This window comes from Martes martes, assembly GCF_963455335.1.
Source record: "Martes martes genome assembly, chromosome: 13".
In the NCBI taxonomy this organism is placed as follows: Eukaryota; Metazoa; Chordata; class Mammalia; order Carnivora; family Mustelidae; genus Martes; species Martes martes.
The window spans coordinates 47,100,481-47,117,897 of NC_137901.1; the positions used below are offsets into that span (position 1 = coordinate 47,100,481).

Here is a 17,417-nt window from a genome sequence, read left to right on the forward strand (position 1 = left end):
TATTTGACAGAGAGAAATCAGAGCTAGGCAGAGAGGCAGACAGAGAGGGGGAAGCAGGCTCCCGCTGAGCAGAGAGCCCGATGCGGGGCTCGATCCCAGGACCCTGAGATCATGACCCGAGCCGAAGGCAGAGGCTTAAACCACTGAGCCACCCAGGCGCCCCTGAAAGTAATTATTGATAGTTATATATTTATTGCCACTTTGTTACTTTTTTTGTGGTCATTTCTACAGTTTTCTCTGATCCTTTTTTCCTTGCTCTCTTTCACGGTTTGCTGACTTTCTTTGGTGACATACTTGAATTCCTTTCTCTTTATTCTTTGCATATTTATTACTGGTTTTTAATTTGTCATACCATTAGGTTTGTATATAACATCCTCTGCATAGAGTAGTTTCCATGTAGCTGATGGTCCTTAAGTTTGAATCCATTCTTTCCTCCTCTCCCCTTCTCCACGTTTCAGATTTACATTTTTACATCCTTTTATTTTGTGAATCCCTTGACTGATTTTTATGAATATTCTTATTTTTCATACTCTCATTTATGGTCTTTCCTTTCCAAAGGAAAGGAAAGAGCCTTCTTTAATATTTCTTATAAGTTATGAACTCCTTAATTTTTTGTTTTTCTGAGAAACTATCTCCTTCTATTCTGAATGATAACTTGCAGGCTGCAGATTTTTCTCTTTTAGCACTTTGAATATATCATGCCACTTTCCTCTGGCTGCAAGCTTTCTGCTGAAAAATCCACTGCTAGGGCACCTGGGTGGCTCAGTGGGTTAAAGCCTCTGCCTTCGGCTCAGGTCATGATCCCAGGGTCCTGGGATCAAGCCCCACATCGGGCTCTCTGCTCAGCGGGGAGCCTGCTTCTCCCTCTCTCTCTGCCTGCCTCTCTGCCTACTTGTGATCTCTGTCAAATAAATAAATAAAATCTTTAAAAAAAAAAAAAAACCACTGCTAGCCTTATGGAATGTCTCTCACATGTAACTGTCTTCTTTTCTCTTGTTGCTTTTAAAATTCTCTCTTTATCACTTTTTTTTTCCATTTTAATTACCATGTGTCTTGGTGTGGACGTCCTCGGGTTGATTTTATTAGAGGATCTCTATGCTTCCTGGATCTGGATAGCTGTTTCCATCCCCAGATTTGGGAATTTTTCAGCTATCGTTTTTCAGATAAATTTTCTACCCTCTTTTCTGTCTCTTCCTCTGGGATCCCTATAATGCAAATGTTATTATGCTTGATGGAGTCACTGAGTTCCCTAGGTCTATCCTCACTTTGCATAATTCTTGTTTCTCTCATTTGCTCAGCTTGATTAATTTCCATTACTCTGTCTCCCAGACCACTAACTCATTCCTCTGCTTCTTCAAGTCTGCTATTTGTTCCATCTAGTGTATTTTTAATCTCATTTATTGTGCTCTTCATCCCTGATTGGTTCTTTCTAATTTCTTCCATCTCTTTGTTAAGGGTCTCACTGATGTCCTCCACTCTTTTCTCAAGTCCTATGAGCATCTTTATGATCATTGCTTTGAATTCTCTATCCACCACATTACTTATATCCATTTTGCTTAGGTCTCTTGCTGTGTATCTTTGTCCTATTCTTTCATTTAGGACATGTTCCTCTGTCTCTTCATTTCATCAAACTCTCTCTATTTCTGTGTGTTAGGAAAGTCAGTTACTTCTCCTACACTTGAAAGTAATGGCCTTATGAAGAAGAGGTTCTGTACTGCCCTGCAGTGCAGTGTCCCCCTTTCACCTGAACCTGGCACTTCAGGGGTATCTCCTATGTGTGATGCATGTGCCCTGCTTTTGTGGCTGCATTGCTTTTTTCTCCAGTCCAGGCATCTGCAATGACTCTCTTTGCTGTTTTGGGCAGTGTTTGGTCCTGGTGGTGTTATTGGGCCAGTCTGGGACCACCCTGAGCTAGTTGAGTAAGACCAGGAATTTGCCAGAGATGCAATAGCACCAAACTGCGGGTGCTTCCCCTGTGTTGCCCCGTGAGAAGCTTCCACTGGTAGGCAGGGCCTGCAGTCACAGCAGCCCATTGCTGCGGCCTCCATCTGACTGATGTGTGTAGTTATCGTTCCCTCTCTCCCGGGTAAGAGTTACTTCGGAGTGGTGCTGGCCATCGTAGACGCTGCCTGCCTACTGCCAAGCCTATATCCTATAGGGGCTCTGGCCAAAAGTGTACCGGAGGGGGCAGAGCCCCCAGAGCACAGTGTGGGAGCAGTGCTAGCAAGCCTTGCATGCCATGAGAGGGGCCCTGCGGCATCAGGACTAAAGCAGCCCATCTGGCTCCATGGAAGCCAAGTGTGGGGTGGGGGGTACGGTGATAATAAGCTTGGTGCTCCCCTGTCCTCTATGGGAGGAGCCCTGCAGCACTGGGATTGAGGCACCATCCAAAGGGGTGGATCCTTGGAAACATAGTACAGGGTGGGTGTGGCAACCAGGTGGTGGTGCCAAAAGCCTTTCATCCCCAGCTGGTACAAGAGGGGTCCTACCATGCCAGACTGACTGAGGTGGGCTGTCCAGAGGGGTGGACTGATAGAAACAGCATGGTGGGGGGCATGGGGGGCAGCAGTGCTAGCAAGTTAGGTAGCCAGTCCCTCAGGGGCCTATGTGTTTACACTGGGGGCCAAAGGAGAAAAACGGTGCCTGCCAATTTCTTTGTTCATGAAGGAGTTCCCTAGTGATTTCTGTCAGCCTCCTGGATAGGCTCTGAGATGAATAAATCACTCTCCCTCCCATATGCCCTAGGCTCCTTTCAGACTGCTGCTTCTATGCTGTATCTCCACAGACTGCTGTGCTCTTTAAGGGCAGGGATTCAGTTTCCTCTTGCCCTTGGCACTCCCAGAACAGAACCTACTGATTTTTTTTTTTTTTAATTCCAGGCTTTAAGTCCTGCTGATTGTAAGAACTCACAAAATCCAACCCCTCTGGTTTTCAAAGCCAAATGTTAGAGGGGATTCAGGTGTCGTTATCACCCCCTCCCCAACTGACAGTCCTGTGAGTCCATTTACCTCCCTGTCTCTGCCCTTCCTACCCTTTCCAGTGCGACCTCTTCTCTACACTTATTTGTGGAGTTTATTCTGCCAGTCTTCAGGTTGCTTTCTGAGTTACTTACACTGCTGTGAGTCTTCTCTGGCTATATCCATGCTCTGAGGTGAGGCTAGGGTCCTCCTACTCCACCATTTTCCTCAGCCTGCTGATTGATTTTTAAATGTTCAATCCACCTTGCTTTCCTGGGATAAACCTTACTCATCTTAATATACTTTCCTTGTGTTATATTGCTGAAGGTCAGAGTTTCCATGGGATATCATTTCTCTATAACCTGAAGAACTTCCTCTACCATTTCTGGTAGTGCAAATATCTTGGGTAACACATTCTCTCAGTTTGATTTTATCAGAAACACTTGTCCTTTTGCTTTCCTTGTCAAAGGCTATTTTTGCTAAATATAGAAATCTCAGTTAACAGTCCCTTCTTTTTTAAATTTAGCACATTTAAGGTATTTTCCACTGTCTTGTGGCCTCCACAGTTTCTAATAAGTTCACAGTCATAGTTATGTGTTGTTTTTCTCTACTTTCAAGATTTTCACTTTTTCTTTGCCCCTGCTAGTTTTCCCCTGCTAGGGCCAGGAATGGTTTTCCTTGTATTTATCTGGCTTGGGAGTCACTAAGTTTCTTGAATCCTAAGCTACTGAAAAATTTGACAAATTTCTTGCCATTGTTGCTACCAACACTGCTGCTGCTGCTGCTGCTGCTGCTTCTCTGGCTCCTCCTCCTCTTTCCTCCTCCTCCTCCTTTTTTGCCACATTCTCTCTCCTCTCTTCTGGGACCCCAATTACATGTATGTTAGGTCTTCTGCTATTGTCCCACAAGTTTGCAAGTTTCTGTTAAAATTTTTTAATCTTTTTCTTTCTTTTCTTAAGACTGGATAATTTCTATTGATATATCTTCAAATTTACTGAATCTTTCTTCTATTACCTCCATTCTGATATTAGCCCCATTCATAATCTAACATAATGTATTTTGTACTAGACTTTTCATTAAGTCTTTTATAATTTCTAGTTTTCTCCTGGTATTTCTTATGTTTTCATTTATTGTGAACATATTTTTATTTATATTCTCAAGCAAAGTCAGGATATCCTTAACTGCTTATTTCAACACCTAGGTAATTTCAGGGTTGCCTCTATTGATTATCTTTTTTCTTGATAATGTGTCACAATTTTTAGTTCTTCAAGTGTCAAAAAATCTTGGCTTATATCCTGGACATAATAAATATTATGTTGTAGAGACATATTAAGTATTATGTTCTGTAATATTCTTCTAAAGAATATTGGATTTGTTTAGTTTTATGACATAATTAACTTGACTTTACCCAAACTGAAAACTGTAACTCTGTGTGCTAATTTAAATTTCATATAAATTATTTTACCTTTGCCAATCTGTGAGTAGATGGCTCAGGGGTCAGCAAGAAACTTGGGAAGATTTTATACACAGAATTAGGGGGTTTTTTTCCTCTTTTGATTTCTTTTTTCCTGGCCTCTCTAGTCACTCTCCAAAAGTTGTGGTTGTTCCATCCAAGGTCTGAACTCTTGTACTTCATGGCAGAAAGACTCTAGATTTTCTAGAGGAATTTTAGTTATACCACAAGGCACCAACTTTGGTCTGTCCTCTGGCTAAAAGTCAAAAACACATGTAGCTCACCCTACACTGATCCTTTTTGCCAAGCAGCAGCTTCCCTCTAGAACCTTCCTGTCCATATGTATGCCCCAGTGCCTTCAGATCATTGGTTGGGGGAAAGGGGACTTCCTGGTTTTTTGTTTTTTGTTTTGTATTTTGTCTATAGTCTATAGTTATTATTTGTGGAAAGTTTGGATCCAGTTGGAGGTACTAAGCCATAACAGAGGCAGGATTCTCTACTTATTCATGGATTATGAATATAATATAACAGTTAATTATGCAGAGATATGCACTTAAAATGGCTACAATGGTAGATGTTATGTATATTTCACACAATTAAAAAAATTCAAGTTAATTAAACAAGGCATTTTACGTTGGAAAAAATTGCAATGAACCTAAACAAATTTCAATAATTTCTTATGCAAAAAAAAAAAAAATGCTTTCACAGAGCCACTATGAAAAAAAGGACTACATTGATGCTTTTCAGGAACAGCAAGGTATAAAATAGAGTATCTCTGAGAGAAGGAAGAGGAGGAACAAGATATTTTAAAGACACACTGAAGTGGCTTACTCCTTCATCTGGAGAAAGGATTCTACCTACACATCCCAGCCCAGTGCTTCTGCAACTTAAACGTGCCTATGAATCACCTGAGGGTCTTAAAGAGCACAGTCTTAAGATCCTGGGATCTTTCATTTGTGCATGAAATCTGTCATTTGCAAGGAACTTATGACTTATATTTTACTTGTAGTTTGATTACTTGCATTGACAAATGATACAAAATGGAGTGGAAGAAAGGTGGAAGATGGTGGGTCTCTAAGGATTTGAAGCTATTCCATATAAATGGGCATCTCTTGAAAAGAGCACCTTTTTAATGGTAACATTAACAAAACATCACTCTGAGAGCACACAACACAGAGTAAATATGGACCAAAGTCATTAGCATTACATCTTCCTCTATCATACATTCTTCCTCTATCATACATTCCTCTTGACTAATTTCTAGTAAACCTAACTGTTCTACAGAAGGGATGAAAAATCAGTGTTTCTTACTAAATGTCAATGGCAAACTTCATTAATTGATCATGATGTACCTCCTCATGGAGTCTAGATACAGAATCTGTCTGAAAACAGGATTTAGGATCAGCACAGAAGTTGACACTTATTTGCCCTACTATCTTAGACCCTTTCTACTACAAGATAAACAGCAACCTGAGTGACAGCGAGGGACTCTCCTCTCTATTTAGGCAAAGACCTAAATGAAGAATCTAATCAACAGAATCTAGACAAAGATGTCTCAGTCCATTTTTATACCCAGCTAACAAGGCCTTTTGTGTACAAAAGTAGAGAAATATTTACAGAAATACTCTCAATTGCATATCACTTTATTAACATCTCCCTGGGAGCTTGGCTTAATGAATGCTCCTTTCCATACAGTGACATATTCACTTTGACCTAAATAGTGACTCACCTGACAATTAATGCAGACCCCTCCACCTGCATAGATGCCGTGGATATTCAAGCTGGCCTGCTGTCTCTCAACATCCGGGTCATAGTAACAGTCAAGGGCATGACCGTGGCAGTTGCATGCTGAAAAAGGCATTCTAAGTTAATATTCCATCATTACTATGAGACACTTTGCAAATTCCCCTAGAGAGTATTACCATTCATTGTGCCACTTTATTAAGTGTATTGTGGAACACCATATTCTCAGTGGAAAATTTTAGGGATTTTTACACAAAGACTCATCTATAACAATATGTGATTAACAACTTCTTTCATCTGATAATAAATGGGAGAGGTTTCTCTTTGAATACATATATATAATTACAACATGTGTGTGTGTGTGTGTGTGTGTTTTTTTCCTTTTTTTAAACAGCAAATTAAGATATACCAAAATCCCCATTAGACTTCATGCACAATGAGAATATTACTTCTACTGTTACTACTATTATTAAAAAGAATAATTGAGCTCTTGGTACACTGTGTAAAGTGTTTTCTGTGCATTATCTCATTGAATCCATGCAACAAGTCTCTAACATAGGTATTATTATCCCCAGAGCCCAGATGGGGAGACTGAGGCTTCGAGAGGTTAAAGCATGTCTCTAGTAAGAAAGGCAGAATCCTGACTTGTATTTGACTCCAAAACTGATTCTCTCAGCTAATACTCCAAGTTTTTGATCTCAGCTCTATTTACAATAGCAATAAGCTGGAAATAATCAGGGGCCTGGGTGGCTCAGTCGGTTGGGCTCAGGTCATGATCCTGGAGTCCCAGGATCGAGTCCCACATTGGGCTCCCTGCTCGGTGGGGAGTCTCCTCCCTCTGACCCTCCCTCCCCCATGCTTTCTCTCTCTCAGATAAATAAATAAAATCTTTTTAAAAACCTGGAAATAAAAAAAATAAAATAAAATAAAAATAAAAACCTGGAATTAATTCCAATGTCTGATACTAGGGAAATGGTAAGCAAACAACAGCATCTTTGCTTGACTGTCAGTTCTATGAAGGCAGGAGCAGCTTGTGTCTAATGTCACCAGCACATACTGAATACTCAGCAAACACTTGCTGGATACCCTTGATTCCACAGAATGACAACACCGTGCCATCAAAAAGGATGCTAAAGGGGTTTTAATAAAATGGGAAAATATCTAAAATATCAAGTGAAAAAGAACAGGATATAAAAATGTATAAATAATTGTATAAGTAATTACATAAATAATCTAATATATATTAAATAATAATATTAGAGTATGCAAGAAGAAAACACTAAAATGCCTAACAAAATATTAGTGGTTCTCTTTGGATAACAAAATTACTGGTGGTTCTACTTTTTAAAAATAATATCTACAAACAATGTATAATACTTAAATATTTGAAAATAAAATTTAAAAGCCATCTAGGATTTTCATCATTGCCAAGATGAAAAAGATCTAACATGAGTAAAATTCTTATTCTCTTTTAGAGAGAATATATATTCATTGCATTCCATGTAGATCAAAATTTCCAGGTCTTTCTAATAATCTGTATGTTTTATAATCAAATTCCTAGATAAATCTATTAGGGAAGAAGATGGAGTTAGAATTTCAAATTGCTCTGTTTGTAACAGGCTGAGCACCTTCTTATTTTCATTTCTCCAGTGTGGTGCCATGATTTAAAAAAATTCAAGGCATTTATATTAACTACATTGGTTATTTCTCAAGAAGCACATTCATTTTTGAATTGTGCTAATTCAAATGGAATTGAGAAAGCACTTAACGAACGGATCTTAATGGGTCTGATTACCATATGCTGGGTTTTTTTTTTGTCATTTGCAATCACTTTGACAGGTTCACAAAGCTTAAACACTTACGAAAGGAAATTTTTAAAATTTTCCTATGTGCTAGAGTTAAACATGTCATTCACTGAAAGTTTCCACTAACCTGGAAAACTAACCAAATTGCTAATGTTGGAGTTCGTGTGATAACACTCATTCAATCAAAATAGCCTAAACAGGTACCCAAAAGCACTGGAAGAAATAATTCCTGATTATTACCTTTCCTTCTTTCTGGTCCCATTCTCCTGGGGGAGGGATGGGGAAGTCCCTTAGAAAGAACCTCTTAGTTATGACTATAAAGTGAGAACAGCCAACCAGCCAACAACCCTGGACCTAGAGATGTACCTGACCATTCAGCTCGGGCAACATCAACACCCTGCGACAGTGTCAGAATCGAAGTGCCCTTGGAACTCCTCAGTAAAAATCCTTTTGAGTGTTTGCTAGTCACAGAAAACATATCAGTCTCATTTCTGAGTTACAAAAACCATGTGGCCAACAAATGTTAAATAGAGATTCTTTCTTACGTCACCTAGTTCAACAAATGTGCATCCAAATTGTAAGAGCCTATTCAGCCAGAGCGGCCCCACCCCGGTTGAACTGCCATCTTGTTGTAAAACTTAAATTGACTCTGCGCCCCACCCCCCAAGGGGAACTTACTTAAAACCAAGTCCTGGAAACCAGTCCCAGGTGACAAGGTCCAAGTCCAAGGGTGGGTCAGGCCAGGTGGAGGTATTCAATCAGTGGGGATGCATACTGTCTCCTAGCTACCAAGGTGATGGGCTAGTTTCTATGGCTACTGTGGGGTGAATTGTAATTCAATTAGCCACCTGTGTGTGGCCAGGCCCAACGACATGGCCTTTGCTCTACAAAAGTTAGTCTGGAAAGCTGGGAGTCGTCATCCTCTTTCTAAGGGGCGGCCCCGACTGGTCTGTCTGACAGTCAGTCTGATTCTTGATGCTTGGCACGAAATAAAGCTTTGCTTGACCTTCACTTTGTATCAGTCTCGCTCCTTTAATCACGGACCCATTATTGGGGTACCCATTTTTGGGGGGACCCAACACAAATAATATTTTGGTTATTTAAAGAAAGTAAATCCCTCTCCAAATTATTTAGAAAAAATAAGCTGCAGTCTCCAAAGCCAATAACTAAAACAAGTATTTTCAGCAACTGGAGTAAATATGTGGCTTCCTAAGAAGATCAGTTTACAAGGGAATCTTCAGTTGGATCTCTTAGGGCTTATTTGTTTAAAAATAACAGTCTTCTTACTTTATATTACACCATAATTAAAAGCAGCCTCTCACCTTTGTTCCTTCTTTCTCGGGTCCCCTCCACCCTGCAGCCACCTCAATCCCACTGCAGTATCCCCTCCCTCCCCCCTCCCACTCTCCACATCAATGTTTCCAGCTCTCTGCTCAGACACCAATCTCAAAATCTTCTCCGGGCCTCCCTCCTCACAAGAGTTAGGATTCTGATTCAGTATCACCTCCTAATAAATGGTAAGGTTTTACAATTTAATAGTGGCTACATGATATTTTAGACTACTAAAAAGAGAGAGGCCAGCATTAAGTGAATGCTTAATACATATTAGTGATTATTACTGCTGTTATTTTTGTTCTCCTATTTGTATCTGAAATTTAGAATGGGGCCCTTTTACCTCGAGGCTGTGAGTTTTTCTTTAAAATAGACAGACCTGAGTCCCCAAGACTGACAGGACCCTCCGGGTCAGGGAGAATATGGGGAGGGGGCTCGGTCGCAGGTGCTCCTCCCCCAGCGCTCACCTTCGCACTCATTGCTCTGCTCCCACGTGGCGGGTCGCCAGCGCCTCTGGTTGTAGCCGGCACAACAGCGGTCACACGTCTTCCCACAGGTATGGTGCTGGCACTCACACTGAAACCTGGGCATGTGGCCAAGCACATCTCAGTTATTCAAAAGTTTTGATTAAGATCAGTTGTTCCTGTGTGAGACACTGACAGTCAAAGGCACCATTCATGGAGTAATTATGAGAACAAAGCACTTTGCATACATTATTAATCCAAGTCTCCCTCTCATCCTGCTTAGTGTCTCTATTTTGTAGATGTTGACACTGAGATTCCAAGACATGAAAACATCTGCCAAAGGTCAGGTGATGGTAAGTGGAGAGCCAGACTTCAAACCCAAGTTTGTCTTGACTCCAGAGTTCCAGATCTTTCTTCTCTACTACCTTCCATAACAGGAAACGAACACAGGAGCAAGCAAGTGCTGAGTTTACTGGGAAGTGCTGGGTATCACGTCTTCACGAAGATCTGGAGCAGTCCTATGAGGAAGGTCTGCTCAGGTCTCTTGCTCTCAGCCTGGGGTCATGCACGGAGATTCACCAAACCTGAGAGCCAGTTCCTAACAGGATCTCAGAGGACCCTGCTCCAGGACGCTGCCCCAGCTCCAACAAACAGCTCCTTGCAAGGCCAAAAACAGATTACTCAGCTAGGCGGAGAGGTAACAATACAAAAATCTACCTGCAATTATACATCTGCACTAAAACCATTCCAGGTTAAAATGAAATTGTTGCCATGGCACTGGGTTAGAACCCCCAAGTTCTGAGCTCTCACTTATCTGTGCTTAAAAGAGGATTCAAAACAGTTGTCTAAGGCTGTGCCTATGGCGATTCGCTCAACTCTTCTAAGGGGGGTTGGGAGGATGGCATATATTCAGTTACGTTCCAAAGGGGAGGTGTCACGTCTCCCAGCTCAGCTGCCTGTTAAGGCAAACGGACACAGATTTTACTGAGAGCACAGAACGGGGGCATCCAAATGGACTTTGGTCAGAGAGACAATTTCAGCTCGTTGCCAATAAAGCATATGCATAAACTGAACTGAAATAATTATTTAGGGAATATTGCTTGAAGAACATAGGGTCCAGCTACTCTCACAGAAAGATTAAAATTGAAGGCAGAAAAAGAAAGATGGGTACTAGTTTGAATCATACTGGTATCACCCACAAATAATTGCTTTTTCTGATTTGTTCTCAGCCTAAGCTGAGAGTTGAAACAGAAAACTCATCCTTGGGATGCCTGGGTGGCTCAGTTGGTTAAGTAGCTGCCTTCGGCTCAGGTCATGATTCTAAGGTCCTGGGATCGAGCCCCGCATCGGCCTCGCTGCTCAGTGGAGAGTCTGCTTCTCTCTCTCTCTCTCTGCCTGCCACCCACTTACTTGGGCTCTCTATCTCTCTGTCAAATAAATAAATAAAATCTTTAAAAAAAAGAAAAGAAAAGAAAACTCATCCTTGCCTCTGCTGTAAGGATGTTATTGAAGAAGTTGCTGACTAGAGAATCCTCTTCCAGGTGATCACCTCACAGCACTCCCAGAGAAATTTCTTATCTGATCCTAGTGTCAACAGTCATGCTCCTAAACAACTGATCACTTTTTAGATTATGAGTATAGTGAAATAAGAAAGTAGGCAGGTTTCCCCTTTTGAGTTGACTGCTAGGAAGCTCAGCATTAAATCTGTGATCCATCCATGTTTCCATGAACCAAGTCATCACGGTAGACATGCTTAATTCAAGCCCTCTTCTGCCTCTTCATGGGTTCTACTTGATTAGCAACTAAATTTTCTGATTGCCAGCCTTTGCTCCCTCTATTAAGTCACTGCATCCCCTTAAATATGTTATAAGATTGTTTTTTCCTTTGACCTTGGCCCAACAACTTCTTGCTAGACATGTCTCCAAAGGCAAGAGAAACAAAAGCAAAAATGAACATTGGGACTTCATCAAAATAAAAAGATTTTGCATAGGAAAGGAAACAGTCGACAAAACTAAAAGGCAACCTACAGAATGGGAGAAGATATTTGCAAATATCTTATAGATAAAGGTCTGGTATCCATAAACAATAAGAAAATTTATCAAACTCAACACCCAAAACCAAAACAACCCCATTCTGAAATGAGCAGGAGATAAGAACAGACATTTCTCCAAAGAAGATATACAAATGGCCAACAGACACTTGAAAAAATGCTCAATATCACTCAGCATCAGGGAAATACAAATCAAAACCACAATGAGGTACCACCTCACACCGGTCAGAATGGCTAAAAGTAACAAGTCAGGAAATGACAGATGTTGGCGAGGATGCAGAGAAAGAGGAACCCTCCTACACTGTTGGTGGGAATGCAAGCTGGTGCAGCCACTCTGGAAAACAGCATGGAGGTTCCTCAGAAAGTTGAAAATAGAGCTACCCTACGACCCAGCAATTGCACTATTTAGTATTTATCCAAAGGATATGAACATAGTCAATCAAAGGGCACCTGAATCCCAATATCTATATCAGCAGTGTCCACAACAGCCTAAATATGGAAAGAGCCCAGATATCCATTGACAGATGAATGGATAAAGAAGATGTGGTACATGTATGTGGAATGGAATATTACTCAGCTGTCACAAAGAATGAAATCTTGCCATTTACAATGAGGTGGGTAGAACTAGAGGGTATTATGCTAGGTGAAATAAGTCAGTCAAAGACAAATACCATATGATTCACTCATGTTTGGAATTTAAGAAACAAAGCAGATGAGCAGAAGAAGGGAAGAAAAAATATAAGATAAAGATTGAGAGGGAGGCAAACCATAAGAAGTGCTGAACTCTAGCAAACTAACGGAAGGCTGCTAGAGCAGAGAGGGATGGGGAGAAGGGATAATTGGGTGATGGGCATTAAGGCGGCACTTGATGTAATGAGAACTGGGTGTTATATGCAACTGATGAGTCACAAAATTCTACCTTTGAAACTAATTTTTAAAAAATTAAAAAAAATTTTTTCCTATTTGTGAGTGTGGATTTCCTCAGCATTTGCATGAATAAGCCTGTTGGGCAGAAGCAAACCAGCAAGCAGTGGGAGGCAAGGCTGTTGTGTTGGTGTAAACTGAGACAAGAGGAGACAGTTTCTCTACTCACTGTGGTTTCTCACTCTGTACCACCCAGTATGGAACCCCTCCAGGTCTCCCAAGGTCAATAGGGCGTGCCAGCCCTGCTAAGCAGGAAGCTCAGACCTTCTCCAATGACTTCAACTCCTCCCCCACATGGTGCCATTTTGTCTCAGGCTAAGGGACATTAGACCTACCTCTTTTGCCCCCTCTCTCTCCAGCTCAGGACTTCTCTGATCTTAAGGCCCTACCCTCCAGGAGATGACAGATTAATCATGAATAAACTAGTGCTTGCCAGTTAAAGGCTAGTCAGTTGTTGGATTCATGCTGCTATCCCAGCATGGCCAGATCCCCAAAGGAGGGCTGACGACATTAGGGACTGCTGCTGGTCAGGGACCGGGCTCCACACTATGTAAGTTGGTAGCTGGCCCCTGTGCCTGAACGTGAGGACCAATAATGTACAAACCTCATCCGGTTAACAGTAAAAGATCTCTCATCAATGCTGTACGTGGGAAATTGTCTAAATAAGACATTGAGAGATTACTGTTGTATCTTGCATCCAGTCATCTCCAGCCACAAGAGGTCCCTCTTGTGTTGATGACACGAGTGTATACAGTTGTTGAACACTTACTAGTTAATATCCATGCATCTTATTGTATGTAAAATAGGCCTCAATAAAAAACAAAAATGGGTACACCCATGTTCATAGCAGCATCCTTCACTATAACCAAAAGGTGACAGGAACCTAAATATCCATCAACCAATGAATGGATAAGCAAAATATGGTATGTACATAAGAAAATATTACTCAGCCTTAAAAAAGGGATTCTAACACATGCTATGACATAGATGAACCTTGAGAACATAAGGTTAAGTGAAAGAAACCAGTTGAAAAAGACAAATATTGTGTGATTCTACTTCTGTGAAATACCTAGAGTAGTCAAATTGAGAGAGAAAAGAGGACAGTGGTTGCCAGGAGCAAGGAAGGAGTGGGGAGCTGCTGTTTAACTGGACTAAAGTTTCAATTTTGCAAGATGAAATGAGTTCTGGAGAGTGTTTGCACAACAATGAGAATGTACTTAACCCTACTGAATTTAAACCACTACCACTTAAAAATGGCTAACATAGTAAACTTTATATCATGTGCATTTTACCATAATGAAAAAAAAATATTTGAAAATGTATACCCTTTGGTATCATTAGACCAGGGATGACAAACAAGTTGGTTTTTTTTTTTCCTTTTGCCAACTCTAATCAATTACTCATGGTTGCCAGGGGCACCGTCTGGGGATGGGGGGCAGGGAGGATTTGGTGGCTGCATCCTAGATCATCCACTGAGCGCTGTGATTGATTAGCCATTTCTGCTATGGGCTGGATGGAGCATGTAGAACCAAGGGCAGGGCCAGAGGAGGGGAGATATATACATGCCATTTATTTGTTGACAGTGAAACATTTCTAGTGAGGGCAAGAACTTAGAAATATTTAATGGGATGCAAACCTCTACTGAAACAATGAGACTTATTCACAGCAAGGTTAAAAAAATGTGTACAATGTACTTACAATTTTTCAGGATTGTTTGCGTTGCAATCTTGGGCATGGCCATTGCAAACACACCTCCCACCGATGCTGATATCCTTTATGCTGTAATAATACTACGTAACAGAAGATGGAAATGTCAGTTTTACTGAAGAGCAACAAACTTTGCTTTACTAACCTGTAACTCACGTCTGTACTGATCCTCTTCCCTTTCATCCTGTATCCTTGGGCATACCTTAACACATTTGCATGCAACTTCTCTTACAAAATAAATGCATTCCTCAATCAAATGTAATGTCATACTCCCAAACTTGTGCATTTTTAAAAGTCAAATGCTTCAAATGCATGGAAGGAAATTGCTTGGAAAACACGCAAGCCCTATAGTCTTTGGAAAAGGGTTAAGTGATTCCCAGATTATTTTTTTAATGTAAATCTGGGTTCCATAAATCCAAAAACAATTTTTTTTACCAAAAATAAATTTTCATATCAAATTTTGCACCTACTACGTGCAGGCTCCAGGAAGGGAGAAAACATTTATAATGAGAGAGCAGATATAAGGCCGACACTGGCAGGGCCCACTGGCAGTTGTAGAAGCCTTGCTAGCTCAAGGTTAATAAGGCCAAAGGCAGAGTACAGGTTCCAAAGGGCCAGACAGAGCGAGCTTCAAACTCAGCTGAGGAACGGCCCCTGCACCAGGCCACAGCTCTGGGAAACCGTGTCATCTACCAGGCACATCTCCAGCCAGTCAGAGCCCTCCCCACTAGCAACAACAGGTGGCAGTGTCCACCAGCTCCCTTACTTCCCAGACTTGGCAAATGCGCAGAACCCAGAGAGAAATCTGGAGGGCACAGAAGGCTCTTTCTCCTGAGGTCATGCTGCCAATGAGAAGAATACCTGTCAGCGAGGACGTCTTTGACCTCACAAGGCAACAAGGTTTTTATATCGTTTAGTTGTTGTTGCTGCAATCAGTTACCTTAAAGCTCTCTGGTCACTCGATGTAAGGGTTCTGTTCTGATTTCCACACTAAAAACTGTTAGAGTCTAAGCGTCCTGGCAACATCTTACTGAGTCTGAAGACATTAACAACCCCTCTTGTTAAAGATTTTATTTATTTATTTGATAGAGAGAAAAAGAGAGCTTGCACAGGCAGTGGGGAGAGGGAGAAGCAGACTCCCCACTGAGCAGGAAGCCTTATGCGGGGTTGGATCCCAGGACCCTGGAATCATGACCTGAACCAAAGTCAGACGCTTAACTGACTAAGCCTTCCAGGCGCCAAACAACCCCTCTTGTTAATATGGATAAATTCAGTATTAGAGGACTTTCTATGTCAAGTTAACACTAGAAGCTCTCATGCTAATCACTAGAGAATTTTCTCTCTGTGCATGTGTTCGGGGCAGCAGCAGCAAGAGAGAGAAGCACCCAGACTTCACCCCAGAGCACAATGAGGGTGTGACAGGATAGCTGGTATGCTGTTTCTTCACTTAAACAACCTAGATTGGGATGAGGGGTCTCCAGATTATATGTGAGATGAGCCCCATAAAAACTTACTTTACAGAGAAGACTATGTTCACCTAAATGGAAAATATACGTATAAACAAGTACAAATCTTATAACGCCCCCCCCCAAAAAAACAATGAAAGGGAAAAAAGGTGGTGAGGCACATATGTGGCAAGGTTCCAAAATATCTGGGTAGTGGAAACCCTGTCCGGCTATGGCTTACCAGAAAGCCCAGCTCTCATTCTGGGATCCAAGGTAGTCACCACCTACAGCAGCTGAGCAAGAGCTAAGGGGTCAGAAAATGCAGAGGACAGGCCACCTATACCCAAGATGACTGGCCTTTCTGGAAAATGCTCAAAACTGTAGCAAAATCTACTTTCTGTTTACCTTCCTCTTCCAACTCTCTGATACAGCTACAGAGGAAGTCAAACTCTACAAGGTACACTGGGCATCTTCTATTCACCCTTCCAGGTCCACTCTCCAGGAACCCCTTTATCTTTCTCTTTCTGTCTTTTCCTCATGGCCTGAACTTTATGGGCTGCAACAAGGATCTCTTGCCCACTGGCTTCACATTGGGTTTGGCCAATGGGAGACACCAGCAGGACATCAGAAGGTAGGAGAAGAGTGAGTTCAAGATACTTATTCTGCTGGCTCCCCTTCTGCCCAGGAGACAAGGGTACTGTCCTGACCCAGAGTGACAGATGTTCACCTAACGCAGTAGACAGCACTGGTGCTCACCAAAATGTCTCCTCCACTGTGGTGACATTTCATTACCCAGCCTCCTGCTACACCTCCAATTCCTGCCAATGGAGGTAACCTGTGTGGTCAGGAGCAGGTGGGTTTTCTCTAGGTTCTACTCTTTCCTCATCTACTGACCATGTGCAGGGGATCGAGAGGAGGACTCTGAGGTCCTACAGGATGGCTGCCCCTCTAGATAGAAAGAGCCTGGTTTCCTGAATGACCACATGGAGCTGATCCCACCTGCTGACCCACACTGGACTGTGACATGAGCGAGAAATTAATCTTTATTTTGTTAAGCCTCTGAGACTTGGGGTTTATTTGCTATAATAGCAGACTAACTCATCTTTGTCTTTCATCCTCTTTGAATATTGTGATTTTTCTACAACAACTGAACTTCAAAATTACATCTAATATTTCGTACAAGAAAAACTCCTGTGCCTACACTATTATTGGCCGTAAAGATTACTTGAAAGGTAATTAATTTGATAAGCAAAAATAGGTAACAAAAGCTGCTCTGTATACACATAGAAACACTACTTACCCGCCGAGTAACCGTTGGATCTCTCTGTGCTTTGGAGATGAGGTGTCCAAGAAGGGTATTGGTTCGCAGAAAACACAGGCGGATGTTTGTAGCCTTGGTGAACTCCCTCAGGGTGTGAGAGAAGGTGAAATTTTTTGCACCTGGTCGACCATTTATCAAGGACACCACAACCTAAAAACCACACAACACACACAGGGGGAAAAAAGTCTCTTCATGAAAATATAGCCACGAGTAACT

General features: G+C 41.6%; 1 protein-coding gene across 1 annotated transcript in view; it reads right to left on the reverse strand.

Annotated features, from left to right (window-relative positions):
• LAMA3 (laminin subunit alpha 3) overlaps nt 1–17,417 on the reverse strand; it is a gene marked incomplete at its 5' end in the record, with an annotated part of 268,142 nt that overhangs the window by 178,063 nt on the left and 72,662 nt on the right. Inside the window, 4 exons of the mRNA XM_080821882.1 lie at nt 6,140–6,258; nt 9,758–9,873; nt 14,427–14,518; nt 17,181–17,351. Of these exons, the coding sequence (XP_080678008.1) occupies nt 6,140–6,258; nt 9,758–9,873; nt 14,427–14,518; nt 17,181–17,351 (498 nt within the window). The remainder of the gene's footprint in view (nt 1–6,139; nt 6,259–9,757; nt 9,874–14,426; nt 14,519–17,180; nt 17,352–17,417) is intronic.